The sequence below is a fragment of the Nyctereutes procyonoides genome, unplaced genomic scaffold (assembly GCF_905146905.1).
Source record: "Nyctereutes procyonoides isolate TBG_1078 unplaced genomic scaffold, NYPRO_anot_genome, whole genome shotgun sequence".
Lineage (NCBI taxonomy): Eukaryota > Metazoa > Chordata > Mammalia > Carnivora > Canidae > Nyctereutes > Nyctereutes procyonoides.
Window position 1 is genome coordinate 34,546,783 of NW_026575047.1, and position 22,891 is coordinate 34,569,673.

Below are 22,891 nucleotides of genomic sequence, written 5' to 3' on the forward strand. Positions count from 1 at the left end.
CATGATACTCCTCAGGTCCCACAGCTGATTAGAAATGTGCCTCCGGAACACAAACGAGCTGAAATCCTAAAATACAAAACCAATAATCCATGACAGCTCTTGCAGCAGAACTCCCAGAGATCAATACTGATGCTTGAGGCTCACCATAGTTGCCTCTGAAAGGACAGATGGAAGCAGGAACCCCCCGCCCCCCGCCCAACTCCCTCTTCATGGTTTAACTGTACAGAGCATGCAAGGGAATAAAGTGTTTATGTGCTCACAGCATCAAATATTCTCTGCTTCTCATTGTATATAACCAACGGGATTTTCAAACATTTATTTCCCTGCAGTTGCATACCGCTCTTCAAGGAGTAAGCAACTAAACCACCTAAGGCAGAGAGCTGTTTGGGTTTTTTATTACATTGTAAATGTACCTTCATTCATTCTGCTGTGTTTGGTCACAATGCAGTTGGGCCATTTGGGGATCTCCATGTACAATCAAATACACTGTAGTAATAATCATTTTTTATTTTAAGGTATTTATTTACTTATAGAGAGCTTGTGAGCAGAAGGAAGAGCAGAGAGAGAGAGGGAGAGAGAATTGCGAGCAGACTCTCAGCTGACCGTGGAGCCCAACACATGGGGCTTGAGCTCACAATCCTGAGATCACAACCTGGGCCAAAATCAAAAGTCAGACACTTAACCAACTAAATCACCTAGGCGCCCCCCTAAATTTCTTTAAAACCCTTTTGAAGTATCGACCTTCTAGCATTTGTAGGACAAGGGCCTTGGCAGTGGTATGACGCTGCAGGTGAGCACACTTCTAGAGAGGATGCCAGTGCATGAGCCCCTTAACTATCACTTACTGGTGAAGAAAAATGTTCATCAAATTACTTACCTCCTCCTAAAACTCAGTGTCTTCTCTGTGAGATGGAAACAATACTACCACCTACAAACAGCGTGTGAAGACTCTAGCATTTGCTCAGTAAGCACTGCCATTCCTAAACTCTGGGTACAAATAACACCTGTTCTCTTTACAATGACTCTGAAAGTCATTTCTTCTCAAGTTAATGCAAAAACTTGTACAGTAAGACTACGATGGGGTGATTGCACAGATCTCCTAGTGGCACAAGGCCCCTGCAAGGACAGCTGTGACTCTCTACAGCCACCTGCTGTCACAGCTAGAAATGTACTGGCGGTGCCAAGCAGGAAGCCAGGGGGACTGTGACACATGCTGTCCCTGAACCCGGCTTTGCGGGGACATTTTCCCTGTTCCACAGGACCTTTCCTGTCACCAAAGCCACCTGGAGGGGAATCTGCTGCACACCAGGGAAGGTGGGGTCACTCTGTAAGCACCCCTTTCATCATTTAAAAATCTCCCATGTGCCAGACGCCGTGCTGCGCCCTCAATGGGCAGAGCCTCATGGAGTCTCCCCAACAGCCCCACAGAGGGGGGGTGTTACTCTCCCTGTTTCTCGGATGGGAAAACCAAGACTCAAGAGAGCATGTGACCTGCCCAAAGCCACACAGCCAGTAGATGCCAGTGCTGGCATGTGATCTCTGATTTCCCAGCACCTGCAGGGGGTGGAAGCCCTTTGTTCCTCACCTGGGGACGTAAAACAGACAAGGAATGTGCTCCTTAGTGGCCTCAGTTGGGTGTCGGGGGGTAGGGGTAGGGGGGTCCATGGACACCACCCTGTACCATCAGGTTAGGGCCACAGGGAGGGACACACAGCACAGTCCAACTAGGAAAGTGAGAGCAGAGTAAGGGAGAGGGCAGGGGGCAGGGAGGGCTGAGAGGGGGGTAGGCAGCGTACACCCCCTGTACCCTCAAACACACGGGCAGTGCTGCAAGGGAAGCCAGGGCAGCTCCAGGCCTGAAGGCTGAGGGGTGGGAGCAAGAGTGCAGGAGCCTGGGCCCCGGAGCTGCAGGGGGAGGGGCTGCTGTCAGGGCAGAGGCTCTTAGTAGAAGATGCACTGGGGTGAGAGGGGAGCAGGAGGGAGCAAACATCCACCTCACCCTCCCGCACCCTTTGGTCTCCATGGGTGCCTCCTGCTGGCTGAAGAGCTAGGAGCCAGGGCACCTGTTATGGGGTGCATGCAGGGGGACCCTCCCCAGCACCATGCAGGTGACGGACACTGGAGGGATCGGGAAGGGGCCACGCTGATGGTTCAGCAAAGCTTTACACATGCCTGCAATCGTGCTTACCTCCAGGTTTGGGGAATTCAGCTTGCTTGTTATTTCTTTATATTTCTCTGCTCTGCTCAAGTATATCTTATCCTTATAATCAGAGCAAAGCTATTTTCCTTTAGAAAAATATTTTTATGAACACTCAGAAAAATGTTGAGTCTCCGTTCAAAGATGTACTGCCAACATGTTAGCTCTTTTCTTAGATCTATCTTTTATTATATCACAAAGCTAGTTAGCATGGTATATAGAAAATAAGCCCAAGTCTTACTAAATTATTAAAAGTCGGGAGGAAGTGATAATTGGATTTGCATTTTTTAAATCATCATTACCATCACCCTAAACAACAACAGAACTGCCTCCTGTGTGAAGGACAGCAAGCAAGGTGCTAAGGACCAAAGAGGAAGAAGCGGGGGTTCCCCCCACCCAAGTCCAGGGTCAAATCTGGCCTGTCACCTGCTTTTGCACCAAGTCTCTCTTTTTTTTAATAGGGCTTTATTTAGGGCACCTGGGTGGCTCAGTAGCTGAGCATCTGCCTTTGGCTCAGGTCATGATCCTGGGGTTCTGGGATCAAGTCCCACATCGGGCTCCCTGTTCAGTGGAAGCCTACTTCTCCCTCTCCCTTTGCTGCTTCACCTGCTCATTTTCTCTCTCTCATTAAAAACAAAAACACACACAAAATAACAACCCAGCCAGCCCTTCCCATGTGCTATCAACAACACCTAAGAAGGTCTCCTGGGAGCGCCCTGGGCAGCCAGGTCTCTAGGCCACAAACCTATCCCTGACCCTGGACATCAGCGACATATCCCCACTTACCCAGCAAGAAAACTGGATTTCCTCTAAAGCTTCTTAAATCTTTAGAAGGGGTGGCACAAAGGACTTTCTTTGTAGCAGTGAAAGTCCTGCATTTGTGTGGTAGTTACACAAATCTGTCCAATTGCACAAGCGCACTGAGATGCGCATACACATCCTGCACATCGGGAAGTACACATGTAGACAGTTGACACTGAGTCAGGCTGGAAGGCTACTGCAAGGGTCCGTGCCCTGGTGCTGCTACTCTACTGCAGTTTTGTGAGATGTTACCATGGAGGGAGGCTGGGTGAAGAGAACACAGGACCTCTCACTACTATTTTTATAAATTATTTCAAAATTAAAAGTTTCAAAAATGTTTAGAAAAAAAGTATCTCCTGCTGGGACCTCCAACTCAAAGAATCTAAAACCAAATCAGCCCCAATCTACTCTCAATCTTGCCTTCCTCTGATTGACCTTAAGTTCTAAAGATAATAGAGTGATTGCCCCTTCACTTGCATGGTCAACCATGGGCCATGAGCAGGTGATTTTCCCCCAAGATGCAGTACCAGATGGTGGCAGCAGCCTAGCGCTCACAGCAACTGCGCCTTCCCCTCACGTCTCCTCACATAGGCTCTGCACACTCTCCCATTGCCAGAGGGCTGAGTACAGAATCACAGGTATCCTGAGAGCGAGAGAGACCACACATCCATGTAACTTTTATTACAGTATATTGTTAAAATTGTGTATTTCATTGTGGGTTCCTGTTGTTCATCTCTATGCCTGATGTATTAACTAGACTTCATCCTATGTATGTACGTATATGAATGAACATCATATATTTGGGGGCTGAGGGAGGGGGTTGGCAGGGGTCTCCAGGGGATGTGGGACACACTCCCTCAGGAGAGGGGGATCTATGTAACCTATTCACTACCTGCCCTGACAAACATGCTTTCCAGACTTCCCCACACATGTCCTGCCTGCCAAGTGTCTGTGCCCTGGTGATTCCTACCATTCCTCTAAGACTCAAGCTTCTCTGACTTCCTTCACCTTCCTACCAACACAAGGGGCTCTCGCCCACACCCCACCAAGCCCAGGGGGCATTGGTGTCAGGGAAGCAGTACCGCCTCCGCCCTACAGATTAAACACCCCCTACACTCTCTGCAAGCAGACCTAGAGAAGGTGGAGCTGGCCGGCTACAGGAAGGGGATTTCTCTGAAACGCATATCTTGCCCACTTCCTAACGTGGTCTAATGCTGCCTGTAAATGTATATCTAGCTTCCTTGCCCTGATTTCTCATAACATGTAACACAAAACACTTTTCTATTGTTCATTGTCTTTCCTGGAAAAGATCACAGACTCCTTGATGGTAGGTTCTGACACAGGTGCAACAGAATGGTTCACAGGCACTCCTGCTGACGTGGCAAGTGAGGCTGTGCGGAGTTATTCTAGTGGCCACGCGCGAGTGTTACCCAGTCAGGAGGAAGGACAGGACGATAATAGATTGAGGGTCACTTTCACATCCAGTAATTCTGCGTTAGGGTAACAAAAGTTAGCTGCTTTCAGTTTGTTTCACCCAATTATTATAACTCAAGAACGTAACATCCTATTTGTTAAGAATCTCTAAATATATATCTCCCCAAATTGAACTGCATGCTTCTCTGTTGCATAACTTCTCTGTTGGGCCTGAACCTCTCCTCTCCTCTGTGACATTGGTGGCTGATTTTTACCGTCAATTGGGGACAAGAAGAATCTGGGCTTTGGCCTCCCCCCAATGTGCCTGCGTGACCTTGGACTGGTCATTTCCAGCCTGTTTCTGCTCCCTTGACTGCAGGACAGACAGACCGACTCAGAGGGTCTCCAAAGTCCCCTGTTGTGCCCCCATTGTGCCAGTTCACCAAATGAGGAAGTGAAACGCGGGATTCTGCAGATAAAGCCGCCACCGCAGACCCTCGCTGCTATCTCCTATAAACCGGGGAACCGCTCAGCACCCTGAAATCTAGCAGTCTTTAGAAACCCAGCCTTGCACACTTCACTTTGAAAACATGTCATCAGCGATGCAGGCTTCTTATGAAATTGACTTTCCTGATTTCCTAGGACTTGATTTCCTAGGACTTAAGAAAAAGTTGAAGAAAATAACTTAGCATGATTTCAAGGACTTCTGGGGACACCTAGGTGGCTCAGTGGTTTAGCGCCTGCCTTTGGCCCAGGGCACGATCCTGGAGACCCAGGATCGAATCCCACGTCAGGCTCCCGGTGCATGGAGCCTGCTTCTCCCTCTGCCTATGTCTCTGTCTCTCTCTCTCTACCTGTGTGACTATCATAAATAAATAAAAGCTTAAAAAAAAAAAAACTGTATGCACATCGGATGATGCTCTACATTCTGTTTTATGTTTTGGTTTTTCACTTGTTAGTAAACCTTAGAATTACTTGCATAGCTACGCATGGTGATCTGCCTTAGTGTTTTAAATGGTTGTGTAGCATTGAGGTACTCTAATTCTTTTAACCAATCCTCCATTAGTGGACATTTAGATTGCTTCCATTTTTAAAAATATTACCAACAACAGCAGAAAGAGCACCCTGATATATATTAGCATACCTACACAAATAACTCCAGACGGTCAGCTCTCAGCAGTGCCATGGGGACAGAGTCTAAATTTTTATAGATGTTTTGATATTGCTTTCAGAATAGGCTGTGCAACTTTGCACAGCCACCACCATCCTGGAAGAGGATTGTTTCCCTTCCCTGGATGGATGGACAAGTGAAGTCAATAATGAATGTCCATGCACTCATAGTCCCCTGTGGTATGACAGTCACAGGCGATGCCTAGAAAGGCCGCACGGGAGGTGGGAGCCTGTGGCCACTGGGGTTCAGTTTACTGAGGAAGAGAGGGTGAGCAGTGATTAAGTGCGGCGGGGTGGGGGGGTTGGCCTCCGAGGGAGCAGGGTTTAGTCTCTTGTTCTGTTGCAGACTGGTTGAGTGGACTTTGAGAGTCCTCTCATCCCTCTGAATCAAGGCTCCTCATTTGGAGATGCAGATAATGGTGCTTGCTCTACTGACATGATGTGAATAAGAAAATTTGGATAAGGTGTGTACAGTGCCCGTGATGTAGTAAGCGCTTGGTGGCAGCAGGGATCCCACAGTTTTTAAAAAGAATGTACACGTACAGAGAGAGAAGGGTACCCAGATATGTTCCTGGTGCTCAGGTCTGTGGGGGGTAGATGGAGGGTAGACTTTGACTCCTCTGCATCTCCCTTACAAAACCACTAGGGTGATTTACCCTGAGCGTGTAATTACTCACGAAGTAATGAAGGAACCATTGCTCTACCACTTGGGGTTGTCCTGTCTCATCTGTCTCGTACACAACAAACCACACAGAAACAGGGTATGGTTAGCATGGACAGGCCAGGATACCTGTTGAGAATCAGTCTCCATACATTCCAGGTCTTCTTTCACTCCAAGACCATATCCTTACATCAGGATTGGTGGCATGCACTCAACTAAGCCACCTTCCCACCAGCAAAAAACAAACAAGTAACATACATAAAATCATCCTTGCCTTCAGCATTTTTTAATTTTACTTGTCAAGCCTACAGGGTACACAAGAGATGCCAGTCTTGCCCAGCGGTGGCTTTTCCTTATACTTTTTTACCAACTGAATGTGCAGCTAACGCACAGTTCACGATGACTCGGGGATGGAGGAACCGCAAGCATCCGGGTGAGTGGCAGGGCGGTTCTCGTGCATCTCACAAGCTGCGTCCATCCATCGCATCAGTCCTAACGAAAGCTGTCTCGCCCAGAGACACAGCTCCTTACTCCAGAACTCTTTCCTCTTGCCTTTTCAGTGGCAAAAGCAGACATGTGAAAAAAGACTCTATCTGTGGCCTCTGACACCTAGCACATTGCTAACACCCATTTCCATGGACTTCAGGGTTCTCTCTTCTCCTTGCAGCTAACCCTTTCCAAATATATATGTTTTTCTCTCCACTTTCACAAACTATAGTAACCTAAGAAATAACATCAAAAACACGCAATCTGAGAAAACCTCATCTAGAGAGGGAAACGACTACGTCTGGCCCATGTTTGTCACAGCCTCATCTACCGTTGGCTCCCGTCTACAGCCTCAGGTTTTACCACGGTGCAGTGGAGACATGCTGAAGTGACTCCTGCATCAGTAACTATTTCCTGACCTCCCGACCTATGCATCCCACTAGCTACCTACAGCATCTCCTGGAGGCCCCAGAGCCACTTCAACGGGGTTCAGCCCCTGCCCCCAGACCTCCTGACCCCCGGCTCAGTTAATAGGACCATACCCTGAAGGCAGAGCCAGGCTGTGCCCCCGCGGTCTAGAGTGCTCAGTCACCAGGGCCTGCAACTACGCTGTGCATCAGAACTCGTGTGTCCTCTCTATCCTTCCAGGGATAGTCAGTTCTCTTCCCTCCTACTCCCTCAGGTTCCCAGTCTCCTTGGTCTTTGTCTCCCCAGCCCACCCCCCTTACAGCTGGCAGAATGATCTTTGCAAAACACAGACTGTCCACATCACTCCCCCAATTAAAGTATTTTGGGATTTCCCCAAAACTTCCAGAATGAGGTTCAACCCCAAGTGTAGGACATGCATGATTCTTCACCAGGCCTGTGAGTCCCCAACTCGGAGTCAGCCCGAAACCACCTGCCAGGTCACAGCCAGCCTGGGGCTGTCCATCCAAACACCCCTTCCCCTCCTGCATCCACTCTGCCCTTCCTCCTGAGTCATCATGGAACCACGACCTCACTCAGGAGTCCACGAACCCCATGGCAAGACTTCTACAAGCCTCTCACATTTACTACACGGCACCAGACAGAAAATGTGTGCAGTTCCCTGGTCTAGAATGATGAGTGGAAAAACCAGGGCGACCCAAGAATTCTATCTGGGTGCAAGAATTCACCAGTGTACACAGAGGGCCAGCTTCAAGAATAAAAGCCTTGTGAAAATACCACACTGGAAAAATTCATGTAAAGGCATACTCCATCTGACCAGAAAAACAATAAAAATATAGAAATCAAGAATGAGGAAGGGATGCTTTAAAAGCAGAAGTAGCGAACCATGGACCCAGGAGAATTTAGAGTTGAGTTTAAAAGACTGTTCTTTATTAATGTACTAAGAAAATAACCAAACGTCAAAAACATTACACTTTAAGGAATAGATACACATCTTCAAGTTATTAATGATTTTAAAATCCCAGTTTGTTTTGATAAACGCTGGGAAGAATAAGCACATTCACTTTCTTATCTCTTACAAGCGGTCAAGTTAACAGACGTCCTCTGGATAAAGCTCACGAGAATCTAAGGTTCCAGAGATGTTTCACAGTAACCAACAGGCATGAGCGGGCAGCTCCAAGCTCTAGAGGGGAAGGACACAAAGGAACGCAAGTGGAAAAACACGTTTTTCCCCCCAAAATAGAATCCAAGATGGCATAAGTAACCAGAAGGAAGGCCAAGTGCACCAGTTAGCATGAAACAGAGGGCAGGCCGACTCCCCTCTGGAAGGAAGAAACGACTCCCAGTCAAGAGCAATCCAGAAACCCAGCCACGTGCTGTTCACAGGGGACACAGCCCATAGACCAGGGCGAAGATCACGGTAAGGGGGAACCAAACGCACACTCAAACGCAGGGAGCAAAACTGGTAATAAGGAAAAAGTCAAGACATTAGCCTTTTCATGGAAAAGGAGGGTTGGTTTCCCTCCATTTAAAAAATGCACAATTGACCATAACAGATGATAACTCTCTAGTGCTAAGAAACACAGACACAGAGCATGTTAACAATTAAAGAAATGAACAAAACCTTCACTGCACTAGGACAGAACGGTAACCCTCTTGGGCGCCTACCTTCACACAGAAACACACTTCACAAGCGTGGCAATCTGTGTGTGCGTGTATTGCTACAGACCCCGCCCCATCCCCACACCCAGACAGGACTTTCCAAGCCTACGCAACACTCATGGGCGGCAAATGCTACCGACCTGGTACCCACCCTGCCTGTACTTCCTTATTACCAGAACCATGACTTCTTAAAAAAGGACTTTTTTTTAAGTATATTCCTACTCTTCCTTTATGGACAGGAGTCATCAGAGTTTAAGTCCATGAGATGTATGGGTTTTCAGAGAAGCTCCTTAAAGCAGGGAGACTCAACCAATGCCCCTTGCTTCATTCCTCCATCTTTGAGCCCAATACAGACATGATGGCTGGATCTGTGCAGCCGTTCTGTAACCACAAGAAGAAGGCCAGGAAGACCACTGCACACCTGGCATCCTTATCCTGAGGGGGCCAATACCAACAACCACTGCTGCTAAAGTCCTCATGGCATGAAAATAAAAGTAACTCCTTTCCTTGTGTAAAGCCCATCCCACAGGGTTTGTTTCTTAGAGCCAAATGCAGTTCTCAACTCAAGTGCAGTAAGCAAAACGTGTAACCCAGAAAAAAAGCACTAATCAACTTGAAAATGATAAATTCTATGTGTCAATACTCCCTTAATACAGAGCAGTGAAATTCCAAAGTGGTCAAAACAGTTTAGAAATTTTTAAAATTACGTTAGCTGCCTCCTGAGCCAGTGAAGCATCCAGTACTACTGTTATAAAACAGAAGATAATGGGGCCAAGTACATGACATGTCAAAATCCATGGAATGTCATTAAAGCTACGCTCAGAGGAAAGAATTAGAAGGTTTAAATGTTTTTTTTTTTAACAAACAGGAAAGAATGAAAATAAATGAAGAAGAGTCAGAAAAAAAAAGAAACCACAGGAGAGTAGGGATGTGATAATCAAAAAAGATAAAAAATAGAAGTTAATTAAATGGGAGCAGGAGGAAAGATGCAGCAAAGCCAGGTGGGCGACACTCTGGAGGTGGGGCGGGCCACACGGCAGTGCACCTGTAGCTAGCAGCATGGCCTGTCGGCTGGGACAGTTGCCAGCATTATTCTCATAATGTTAATAGTTAATAATAAGGAGAGTGGGAGTAAACTTTCGGGGTGACAGACAGATTTACAGCATATGGTTTTTGAAGCCACGCTTATGTTGTATTTACAGTGAGTGCATACAGGTACCATTTATCTGATATTGACAGCACCATATGTGGAGCCATTCAGCAGCCAAGTCACTATATTTGGGAGGAGAAGCATTTCAGCTTAGCCTTAAAAATGGACAATTAAGATCCCAAAGGGCTGACAGAGACCAGGGGCGCGTCAGGATGACAGCAAAGAGACCTCGAAATGAGGAAGCACAGTGACACACACACCTCTGTCCTCTTTCTACTATCCCACTACAGAAGGTGGACTTCTGTTTCAGGCACAAGAGGAATACAGTCGAGATGAGAGCTTGGGTCCCTGTGTCCGCAGAAGGGCAGCCTGGCACATATGGTCATGACAGGCAAAGGGGAGATTTCATTTCACGTACCTCTTACCCTTGTGTCTCAAGGGAGAAATTCTCTAAGCCCTTCTTCAAGAAAGAACACATCATAACGTATCATAAAGGAACATCCAATGTTGTTACCTTCTGACACATTCTCATGAAGAATACAGACAGGCTGCATTCGCTGCTGACGGCACTCACAGAAACAGACAGTGTTGGCTCCTGCCCACAGGACAGGTGACCCAGAGGGAGGTGACGGAGTACCTGGGTGTGTGCCTGCAACTGTCCATTAACCCCTGGGGGCGACAGACGGACAGACGAGGAAAGCACGTGGGCAAGATAAGGCGCTGTCTGCAGGCACACGGACCCACAGTGGCACCTGTTTGCACGCAGGCTTCCCTTGAAGGATCGCAAGGCTAAACTAAAAACAATTTCCTTTTTCCTAATTCAAATCCCTATGAAAAAGTCTGCATCTACTCTGAGCTGAACGTCTACAGAAACAGCCATAAGCCTGATAAACACTCTAATGTTTTGATTAAAGGCCAGAAAATAAAAACTGAATAAGAGAAAGAGTTTGAGCCCCTGAAGATATGGGATGAGGAGCTACAAGTGACCTGGGCCAGTCGTGGAAGTGACGCCGAGGCGGGGGCCAGGATGCCAGATGCATCATCACAAGAGCGTAGAGTGCTAAACCCAATCATGTGTCAAGGCAAGAACAGGCCATGACCTCTATAAAATGATCTTTTAATCTGAACAGGCTGGGAGTTAACAAGGGAACAGCACCATTCTGTGAACCGAGAATATGCTCTGAAGTTGTCCTGCAAAAGATAAAGCAGACAGTCCTGGGACAGAACCCAGAAGCCTACAGAGAACACACCTGTCACTGCCCTGGAGGTTCTTCCTGTGTGTTTACCTGAATATAGAGTGACTGGAAAAAAGTGTCTGGGGCACTTGGGTGGCTCAGTGGTTGAGCGTCTGCCTTTTTTTTTTTTTTTTAATTTTTATTTATTTATGATAGTCACACAGAGAGAGAGAGAGAGAGAGGCAGAGACACAGGCAGAGGGAGAAGCAGTCTCCATGCACCGGGAGCCCGACGTGGGATTCGATCCCGGGTCTCCAGGATCGCGCCCTGGGCCAAAGGCAGGCGCTAAACCGCTGCGCCACCCAGGGATCCCGAGCGTCTGCCTTTGACTCAGGGTGTGATCCTGGGGTCCTGGGATCAAGTCCCACATTGGGCTCCCCACAGGGAGCCTGCTTCTCCCTCTGCCTGTCTCTCTCATGAGTAAACAAAATCTTTAAGAGAAAAAAAAAAGGCATCTGAACTTGAAGACCAGTGTGCTTTCAGATACAGTGACTGAGCACAGGTTCCTCCATGGGAAAGCAGGACAGTGTGCCCAGGAACCCAGTCCCCAGGGTGCCCACTCCATGAAGGTCGCTCATGCAGAATGTAGCCAAAGCAGAGAAAGCCTGCCTGTTGGTCCAGCATCTTCAAGAGTGAGGCACTGGGAAGAGAACTGGCCCTCCCACAGGAACTGGAGGGGAAGCAGGAGAACAGATGACCAACCTCATCAACTGCCCATGTGCCCTCAGGCAGTCCCGGCCACCTATGTGAACACCATGAAGATGCATGAAGACTGTGGGGCTTCCTCCCCATCCTGCGGAGCCGACCTCTGGGGGCAGCTCTTAGCTGCCCACACACAGGTCACCCCAAACCCCCACACCACCACAGGGGATGCCCTCCCAACTACAGCTGCTTGATGTTTAGTCCTGACAACTTATTGTGAAAGTCCATGTAAAATGAGTGAAGGGGATTTCTATGAAGAAGAAGAGACACACTAAAGGTCTAGAAACACCACTTCCAGTAAGAAGAGCACGAGCTGTTGCCATACATCCCACCAGAACATCAAACCATGAAAGATGTTAGAACTACTTATTTCTTGGCTTAGGAAAATTAAACACACAAAAAAATTCACATTGTGCCAGTTGCCTCCAGAGACTCACGTTGGAGTCCTCACGGTGCTGCTGGATAATCCCAGATGCCATTCCAGGGTTCACTCGGCCCTGTGATCCGAGAGACACAATCCAGTTCTGAATTATGATGTGGACACGGGTTTCCAGAGCACAAGCCACACACCCCACTCACCTGGCCCAGCAGCAGTCCATCCACGGCTCCTCTCTCCCCCTCACCGACGCAGAGAGCACTGAGAGCCTGGTGCGTGCAGACTCCCTGGTACACCTGCCAGGTACCACCATCTTTTACATAAGCCGAGACCCACAGACCCGAGGTCGGCGCGTAGACTCAGCGCCCGACCAGGTGCAGCACCAAGAGCAGACAGGTGGCTGTCACACTCCACGTCAACCTTAGCTCTGCAGCATCCCCAAACCAGCACCAGGACAAGACCAGTTCCAAGGTCCCTGCAGCCCAAGACTGATGTGAACCCCTTACTCACAAACACCAAATAAAAACTCCTAGTGTCTTATACAACAGCTATTTCTGACAAACTTGTCTAAGTGCCCCTGTGTATGTCTTCTAATTATTTTTAAAACCTGACTTTCCCTGAAGGGATATAAAACACTGCTCATCTGTTAATTTACATAAGTGTTCTCGAGATTCATGATAATCTCAGTGCTGGCCCCACCTCTACAAACTTCGACTCAAGTCTATAATGAGCACCATATGATGCCTTCGGAGCACAGGGAATCAGGAGGGCTGGTCTTCCAGAATCCCAGTCTCTGGCGTGTGTTCTTTCCCCAAGCAACTCACTGACACCGGCCAACGTCCTACGTTAAATCGATTCTGACACTGCCCAACTGGAGACAGCATCAGATTCCATAGGGGAAGGACTCAGTCCCCCAAGACTGTCCCCTCTCAGACACCAATCACAAATCCTAGTGGTCATCTGTGCCTCTGACCCATGGCCCCTCCCTGGGCCTGTGAGTTGCTCACCGACCTTAGAGAGACATTTCCCTCACTAGAGTACTGGATGATCATGATAGTGGTCACTCGGGAATATCCAGATGGAAGGGGCACAGAAGGCAGGTGTGGGGAGGGGGTGGAGCTTCTGTGACCAGTGCCAGGTGTTCCCCAAGCAGGGAGCTAACTGGTCCTTGTCAGGTCATGCTGGAGGCTTCACTGCATAGACAGAATGGATTACATCACTGACCACTGGCATCCCTAAACTGGGAATCCCAAACCTTGCTGACACAACTCGCTCCTCCCACTAACAGCCCCCACCCTTCGGTGCCTTCTGACTGTCATCTCATTGACACAAACCCGGGTGGCATTGAAAGACGTTTTTATTAAAATCGAGACATGTTTATCACTCTTATCACTAAGGAAATTACAGGGGTTTTAGAAGCCTCCGTGCCAGAAACCAGAGCCAAAGACCAAATAGGTATATTTCTTATTATAAGTCACAATGTCATAGGATCTATCAGCAATAAGAGGCACCTAGGTGGCTTGGTCACTTTAAGCATCTGACTCTTGATTTTGGCTCAGGTCTTGATCTTGAGGTTGTGGGATCGAGACCCATGTTGGGCTCCATGCTCAGCAGGAAGTCTGCTTCTCCTTCTCCCTCTGCCCCCTCCCTGTTTGCATGCGTACACGTGTGCACACTCTCTCTCTCTCAAATAAATAAATAAATCTTTACAAAAAAGTCTAACAGCAATAAAAGAAATGTATCCCCAAGGAGAAATAATACAAGGTATATGTTAGATGCCAGGTGAGTGGGGATTAGAGCAGGAGGGGAGTGAGGTTTTGGGTGCAGCCAAGGAAGGTTTAGAAAAGGCAGCTGAGCTCACAAATGGCCAACTGCCACACATTGAGCCCCAACTACACAAGGGAGCACGCTAGGCACTTCACACACATTCCACTCCATCCTCTCAACACAGGCACTGCCATTATCTGCAATTTTCACGTGAAAGAAATTCGTACTTTAAGATGTTACGTAACTTGTCCAAACAGTAAAGCCTAGATTCAAACTCAGGTCGGCCTGAGTCAAAGGCAACACTCTCAAGCACTGGACTAACAGACACTTCCATGAACAGACACATGAGACAGCCCAGCCCGGAGAGACAGCGGGCACAGGGTCACCGTGGGGCACACAGCACACTCTCGGGAGACAGGTCAACGGCAGTACACAATACAGCCAAAGTAGCCAGACAGGTGCCCACACGGAGCAGGCCACCACCATGGTCCCCTTCCAGCTTCCCCATCGCGCTACAAGGTAGCCGTGACATCCATCCCCAGGGTTTCAAGACGTCTGAGGTTCCAAGTCTACATGCGACCTTTCCAGCCATACAGTAGAAAGGAGCAAAATTAGAACTCAGGCCCAGGCCTATGTGATTCCCATCTGTGTTCTGGGCTCCAGACACGGTAGTCCAGCTGACCCCTATGGCTGAAGAAGAAGGACAGCACCAGAGAGAAGTGAGAGTCTACAGGGAAGGACAGGAGGACCAGAGAGTGACCTCCATACATAAACTGTATTCAGTGTCCCTCCTGCTGGCAAAAAATCACCTAGTGGGAGCTGGGGTCTGCCCAGGGAGAGGCCCAAACAGGGTGGCGGACCTGCCACAAAACGAATTTCAGGAAAGTTATTATGCCCAAGAAACCGATCTGGAGTTTATTCCAATGGAACTAATCTGAAGAATCAAAACTGTAGACAGAAGATTCCCCCCATAACTGGGATTAGAGGCAGGTGATAAAAACATTACATGGAAAAATCTGGCGATATCTGAAAACTGGATGGGTGGTGGAAACACATGGTATGTAATATGTGATATGTGATATTATATGATAATCACAGTCTCGCAAACTGCCTACCCATAGGAAGGGGAAAGACACAGAGAATGAGAAGGGTGAAGCCAGACATGCTGAAATCTGGGGTCAGTGGGACATTGAAATGGCAGCAAAGCACTGAACGGGACAGCACAGAGCAGAGAGCCCTGTAACTGGCCAGCACAAATCCATGTCAGCAGGGACCCCAGGTCATCAGCTTTGCGGCGACGGGGACCAGGCCTGCCCCCCGCCCTGCCCCCATCACACCCCACGCTGACCGGGTGCTCCATAAATATTTTCTGGATGAAGTCTTATGACCCAATCTAAATGTATTCAGCTTATCCTCAAGGATATCATGACTCTGTCAAATACCTTGATGAATTTCACACCCACCCTCATTATTTTCTTTCTGAGGCCATGCAATCCTATTAAAGAAACAAATGAGGTCAATTTAATGGGAATTACTTTGAGTGAACCAACCCTCACCCTCCCAGAAGCAGCGATCACAAGCAACCAAGAAGGATGTGACACTTGTTATGGACAACATCCCATTCAATTACTTTAAAATGTTCTGGTTGAGGAGGAGACAGCCTTCATTAGGATCATTCATTCAAGTTATGTCTCAGGTGCCCACACAAAGGTATGAGTTCCCAGAGAGCCTCCAGGAAGAAACAAAACAGCCCTAACGCAGTGATACAAGCAAATAGTTTCCTATAGTCTGTGGGATTTCAGAAAGGGGGCGCCCGGGGGGCTCTGGTGGTTGAGTGTCTGACTCCTGGGTTTTGGCTCAGGTCATGATCTCAGGGTGGTGGGATCAAGCCTCATGTTGGTCTCCCTGCTCAGCAGGGAGCCTGCTTCTCCCTCTCCCTCTGCCCCTCCTCTCTGCTTGTGCACTGTCTCCCCCACACACACAAAAAAGAATAGTTACTATTTACCAAATAGCTTCTAGAGACAAATCATGTGCTAAAACCATCCTCATTTACTTGGACAGAGCTTATCGTAACTGGGAAGCACAACTAGATTAAGGGGAAAGATCATGTCTCTTCCTTACTCATCCCACTGCTGTCCTCAAATACAAGTAGAACAAAGGCATAAATGGACACACTTTAGCTGAACCTAAGGAATACACTCCACAGTGGGCCGAGCTGGTACAAAGACCACGGGCTGTGTCCCTGAAGAACTGGTGACAGGAATTTCCGCAGGACATTCCAAGGTGATGCAAGCACTGGAGGAGCAGCTCTCAGACTCAGACAGAACTGGATGGTCCTGGGTCCCAGCCCTAGGCCTGCAAGTCTGGAGAAGCAGCTACATTAAGTCTGAACAAGGCCTCAGTCTCATCTTACAAGCCTGGGCGACTCCCCAAGATGTGTCACATCCCTTCCTGTCTTCAAACGCTTGCAATCTCTGCCCCTGAAGACATGCCATGGTCCAACAATGTTGGACGTTCCTCCAGTCCAATACTGGCGTTCCTCCAGTCTACCAAATGTGGGACAGGAGGGAGGTAGATCTGTGTATACCTTTGCCTAACTTCTAGCAGAGTGCAGGACTGGATCGTAGAGGGGAAACGAAGGTCACAAAGCAGATGACAACCCCCCCTCACTATGAGCCCCATGACCTTATCCTCTCCTGCCCCATTATGTCAATTTTGTAGGCTACAGAGTTAGCTTGGAAGGAAGCAGAAATTGAGAGATGACCGTACAAAGCTGCTCTGCGGTTCCTTGCCACTACTTAAGTCTTAGTCAAACATACATCTTTAAGGCAGGTCTGAGTCATCATTTGACAAAATAGTGCTCCTGGCTTGTTTTGTTTTCAGCTCTTTGACTGCTCATTAACAATTAAACTCCCCAGTGGCTGCTGTCCAGGGAAGAGTGTGTGCAAAGGTCCAGTGGTAAAGGAAACAAAGCAGAGCTGGGAAACACACTCAGAGCAGCTGGAACTCAGGTTACACAGTGGGGGAGTGGAAATACCTGAAAACAGACACGCAGAACCAAGTCAGGAAAAGCCTTGTAAGGAGTGTTCACATCTACCCACCCCCCCACCCCCAGGGCAACAGGAGGCCCCAGAGACACTTGAAACGGGAAAGAAACCGTCAGATGGGTGTTTTGGAAATCTCATTTCATGTACTGCGTGGAGAATGGACCGACAAGCAGGAGAGGATGCAAGACGTAGTGAAGAAGAGCAGTGAGGAGGAGCAGCGAGGAGGCCATTAGGACCACCCTGGTGGCTCAGGCTACAGTCCCAGCAGTGGACACACTCAGTACCCATTCAGCTGTAAAATCAGAAGGACTTGGCAATGGGCCACACAAGGGGTGTGAGAGAGAGAGGGGGCAGGGAGTCGAGGAGGACCCTGACATTCCTGGCACTGTCTGCTGCATGGCTGCCGGTCCCACATGCCAGGAGGGACCCACACTAGGAGGGACTGAGGGCAACAGAATTCAGCCTGGAGCAGGTGACACCCACAGGACATCCAGGAGATGTCCAGAAGGCATCAGCTGATCTGGAGGCAGGAAAGCTTATTAGCAATAATAATGTACTCATTAATATACAGAGCACAAAGGAAATCAAGGGAAATGATAAAATTACTCAGGGGAAATGTCTAATTAGACCGACAGGTAAGGGCCTGAGTCTGCACAAAGGTGACCACATCTCAATACCTCACTCTCACAGCTTACCAAGGGCTGCTCATCCTAAGCAGGGTAATAGGGGTACCTTGGAATGGAAGCCCCATACAGTTCATCTCCTTAAGAAAGTGACCTCCACAATCTGAACGTAACCAGTGGGTCAGGGGCCTGACAACCTGTTACCATGGGGTCATTGTCTGATGGCACCCAAGGGGATCAGTTCTAACACCATCAGTGCTCACCTGTGGACAAAGCTTCCTCCCGAACCTCATCCTCTCCAGGCTGGTAGATGTTCCAGGACGTTTTGGGAAGTGAGGAGATTTCCTCGGGTGACGCCAGCTTCACCATGTCCATGTGATTGCTCCTGAACTGGTAGCGTGGGATAAAGCAGGTCTTGCCTTGCTGGAAGATGTCCCTTATGATCTCTTCTGTCTCGATCTCGTCGTGCATGCTCAGAAAGATGGAGATCCTCTTGGACTTTTGATACTGACTATGGGCAATCACCTGCATGGGAAATGACAGCAGTCACGTGGCTGCCCCCAGGTTATGCTCTTAAACACCAGTGGCTCCCCCTCTTCACTGTTGTCACACTTTCTCCCTGGTCTCTCAGCCTGCTGGGGCTTCTTGAATGATTCAAACACAAAACAACAGACAGCAGAGTGCCAGGGGGCCAGGCAGGGCTGCATCCTGAAGCCAGGGCTTGGTTCCAAACCCGGCATCTACCTCCCTGACCCCCTGCCATCTTGTTCTCACATACCTGCTCCAGCACGTGGGAAAACCCATGAGAACCCCAGGCCTGCCCCCCAGCTGCGGCCCACCCCAGCCGCCCTCATCTGTCGTCTCCCCTTCCTTTTCTGTTCTTCTGAGCTAAAAAGACAAAGATGCTGCAACACTGGCTCATAACCAGGACTAGCAGAAAGAAACAGGTACAGAAAGTCAAGGTATCCCTCACAGGAAGGAGCGCATAGAAATTCGGTGGATAGAGGACGCAGGACAGGTGCCAAGGAGGTTAACTCCATCTCCCTGGGAACTCAGAACACTGGTAGGAGGCCTGACATAATGCAAAACACAGAAAAATGCGACACTCAAACCCTGGGCAGACCAGGAGCTTCTGGCACCCAAGTATCTGCTGAGAAAGTAAAGTGTCTGTCATGTTCTCTTTAAAGAGAATATAAAACAACCAGAGCTGAACAAACAGCAACAGACATCGGTTAAAATTCAGCGTAAGGCTGTGCGCACACATTTATCTTTCTGGGCTTCCTAAAATCTCATTTATGGGACAGTAATGAAGCACAAAAAAGGAAAACCATTAGAGCGCTGGGAACGAGAGACTTGAAGAATTTCTGCGAGACGGAGAGAAGACAGGGCTGTACTTCCAGACAAACTGCAGCACAGGCAGCCCTCAGCAGACGTGGCTGTAGCCCATTCCTCCCAATGTGCCTGCAAAGGGCAAGGAGATCCTCAGGAGCTGTCACACCTACATTCACAAACAGTCCCCACAATAAAGTTTCAGCAAACATTTCAGAAAGCCAAAACATAAAAGAGAAGGACTAAAGGGGTGAGAGGGATGATCCAGGAGAAAATGGAGATAATTCAGAGAACAGGGAATTTTGAAATTCTCATTACTTTTCTCAGACAAGTTCAAGAAGATAGTTGCATCAATAAAATAACAACAGACTGCTATGGAAAGAAAGCAATCAGAGAACTAAGAAGTAACACTTGAAAATTAAAATTAAGAATACCAAAACTTTTTAAAAATTCAGGAGAAAGTCTTAAAATAGGAGAAATAAACAAAGAAATGGAGAAAGTAAAAAGAAAAAAAATCTTATGAAATACAGAAAGGCAATACAGGATTTTCCCTAGTTGACTTCCAGGAAATGCAGAAAGGGACAAAGAAAAAAGAAATAACCAAAGATAAAACAGATAAAAATAGCAGTCTTCAAGCTGAATGGAGGTTACGGGTGCTGAGCAGAACAAGGAAAAATATTTTGAAACTTAAAATTCAAACTATCAATCAAATATGAGGATAAAGATATTTTCTAAGGTATATAGTCTTAAAAAGTTTTCCCCTAGGGGATCCCTGGGTGGCGCAGCGGTTTGGCGCCTGCCTTTGGCCCAGGGCGCGATCCTGGAGACCCGGTCCCATCGAGTCCCCGTGCATGGAGCCTGCTTCCCTCTGCCTGTGTCTCTGCCTCTCTCTCTCTCTGTGTGTGACTATCATAAATAAATAAAAATTAAAAAAAAAAAAAGTTTTCCTCTATAGACATTTCTAAAAAAAAAAAAATTTTTTTTTAAAAACCCACAAAAATAATTACTTGAGAAAATACTCTAATAAGATGGAAAGAAAGAAATCTAACCTAGAAGACACTGGGTTTGAGCAGCAGCCCCAGCTTAGAAGCAGGGTGGGAGGGAACCCAGGCAGTGGTTGTGCCCCGGGCTGGGGCAGAGGGAAAAGGGGCTAGAGTGCTCTCAAGAAGAAAACGGGTTTATTTTAATAGACAAAATGAAGAAGAATCTACTGAGAAGATAAAGTCTTGTTCTGCCAAAAAGGAAAAATAAAGGCAATCAGAAACTCCTTGAAAAAAATAGAGGTAGGTGAGAAATGCAGAATTCGAAATAAGAACAGATTAAATCACGTTCAAAGTTCACTGTATAAAGTATGAATTGTGAAACACCGGGTTGTGAAACATTTCTTTGATGTATTTGCAGGAGGTAAGTTGTACTTATTACTGAGGGTCATGGGTCTGTTTTTCAACTTTTCTCTCTCATCTGCCACCAGCTCTGAGTTGCCATCGTGTTGTCACTGGTTCTGTCTATAATTCCGACCTGGAATTTATGAAATCTCATCTTCTATAGGTGGACAAACTGACTTCATCTTGGTTTTCCCTGGGCAATTCCAAAATCTGCTCTGACTTCTTTTTTTTTTTCTGCTCCGACTTCTATGGGCCTCCTGCCTATTGACATTAAATCACCAGCTCTGAATTCTGAAATCACACAGGACTCCCCTCCTTTCCCCTGTTCTCTGAGCTTTATTCCAACCAGTTGGCAGGTCTTGCTGATTTTCGCTGCACCGACTCCTACTTTCCAAAATGCTTTTCCTAAAAGATATATCAAAAACACGTGTAGGGGCGCCTGAGTGGCTCAGTCAGTGAAGCATGCAACTCTTGATCTCGGGGGTTGTGAATTCAAGCCGCACCTTGTGTGTAGAGATTACTTTCAAAAAAAATCTGTAGGGGCACCTGGGTGGCTCAGTGGTTGAGCATCTACGTTTGACTCAGGTCATGATCCCCCCGGGGTCCTGAGTCCCGCATCGGGCTCCCTGCAGGGAGCCTCTCTCTTTCTCTCTCACGAGTAAATAATTTTTTTTTTTAATCTGTAGAAAAAAAAAAAAAAAAAAAAACGATGTGAAGCACTGAATGCATCCATCTACACACCTGTTTAAACCCTCACAGTAGGCCTACAAGGATGACGTGATCCTTTTAATGGATAAGGAATCAGACAGTGGGGCAGGTTAGGAGCCCGGGCCACCATACACGCTAAACGCAGATCTGTGTGGCTCCAAAGGCCCTGCTCACCGGTGTCCTTCCGCCTCTCGCCAGGACGCGGCTGCAGGGGCTCACCCACGCCATCCCGCCTCCACCTGGCAGATCCCGCCTTCGACCACAAACTGCATCTCGAACCTCTTCCACTGGTGGTTTCTGGAGCTTTGGTGTTCACCGGACCCCTGAGGGCACTGCGATTCTTTATTCACAAGCCCATTTCCTCCCGCAGACTCCACTTCAGAGCAACCGCCAAATCTGTTTCGTCCCTGCAACCCGCACACAGCCGGAGTGGACCAGGACGGGCGCTCCCAGGGCGGGAGAGAACCCGCCAGGGTCTGAGCACCTGCGGGCCGGGCCGGGCCGGGCCGGGCCGGGCCAGGCTCCGGGACTGTCTGTCTGCACCACCCAGGCACCCGGCCGTGCCTCTGGCGGCTGCTCCAGGAACTCGGTGCAAATGCACACACCAGCCCTGCACCCCTGCGTGGGGCGAGACGGAGGCTCTCCGGGCCGCTGGGACCCCTGGGGACCCCGCGCTTGGGAAGTGGGGGGACGACGGAGCAGGGAAAGGCGAGGAAGGGGTTCTCGGGCTCAGCTCCCTGAAGCGCCTCCAGGGAACTCCGCAGGCTCCGCACCGAGGGCCCCGGCGCCCGGGGGAAGCCCCCCCGCCCCTCGGGCGTCCCACCCTCCCGGCCGCGCTCTTGGCTCGTGTCCCCGAGGCCGCTGGACTCTGGCAGCGCGTCCACACGCTCCCGGGAACTCACGGGGCCCCTCCGCTCAGCCGGCCGGAGCTTCCTGCCCCCACCCTCCTCTCACCCCGCCGGCAGGCCTTCCCCGCCACCCTCGCCCTGCTTAGCCGCGGGCCCCCGACGGAGGGACGTGCGCGCGCCCTGGAGCCCCCGACGGAGGGACGTGCGCGCCCCCGGGGCCCCGACGGAGGGACGTGCGCGCGCCCTGGAGCCCCCGACGGAGGGACGTGCGCGCCCCCCGGGGCCCCCACGGAAGGACGTGCGCGCGCCCGTGAACGCCGTGCGCGCCCGGGAGCCGCGCCTGCGCAGTCTGCCAGCCGAGAGTCGCCAGCCGTCCCCGAGCGCGGGGTCCCCTCGGTGTCGCACCTTCTGGGCCAAGAGGCGGGACTGGCGCAGCCGCTCCTCGGCGCTCATCGCCCGCAGGCGCTGCTTCAGCTCTGCCCTCAGGCTCCGCTTGGCGCTGCTCACTGCCGCCACCGCCGCCATCTCCCGGGCGCCCGTGTCCGTCCCGCTTCCGGCTCGCGGCCGCCCCGCCCCCAGCACGCCTCCTGCGGGACCGCGTGGCGGGCGTCGGGGGCAGGGTCCGCGGTCGGGGCGGGGACGGGGGGAGAGTCGGAGGGAGACGGGGGTGGGGGGAGGGCGGCCGAGGGCCGGGGCGAGGGCCGGGGAGGCGGCGCCCCAGGGGGGCGGAGCAGCTGGCCACGGGGGAGGGGGAAGGGTCCGGGGTAGGGGAGGGCCCTGGGGGACGGGGCTCCCGGGGGAGGGTCCGGGGAGGCAGGGGTCCCGCGGGGAGGCCCCGGGGGCAGGTGCGAGGTAGGGAGGCTCCAGCCTGGGTGCCGGCCCAAGGGGCGTTTCCTCCCCTTCCG

The 22,891-nt window shown here is 49.7% G+C and overlaps 1 protein-coding gene across 2 annotated transcripts in view; it reads right to left on the reverse strand.

Annotated features, from left to right (window-relative positions):
• The window catches only part of MTHFS (methenyltetrahydrofolate synthetase), a 30,367-nt gene extending 7,819 nt beyond the window's left edge, over positions 1 to 22,548 (reverse strand). The window contains exons 1-2 of one of the 2 annotated variants that reach the window (XM_055326315.1): positions 22,392 to 22,548; positions 17,980 to 18,241 (exon numbers count right to left, since the gene is read on the reverse strand). In XM_055326315.1, the coding sequence (XP_055182290.1) occupies positions 17,980 to 18,241; positions 22,392 to 22,511 (382 nt within the window). In that variant the 5' untranslated portion in view covers positions 22,512 to 22,548. Of the gene's footprint in view, positions 1 to 17,979; positions 18,242 to 21,312; positions 21,940 to 22,391 lie in introns of those variants that run through there. The other variant, XM_055326316.1, reaches the window with a different exon arrangement.
• Between the last annotated feature and the right edge of the window lie 343 nt (positions 22,549 to 22,891).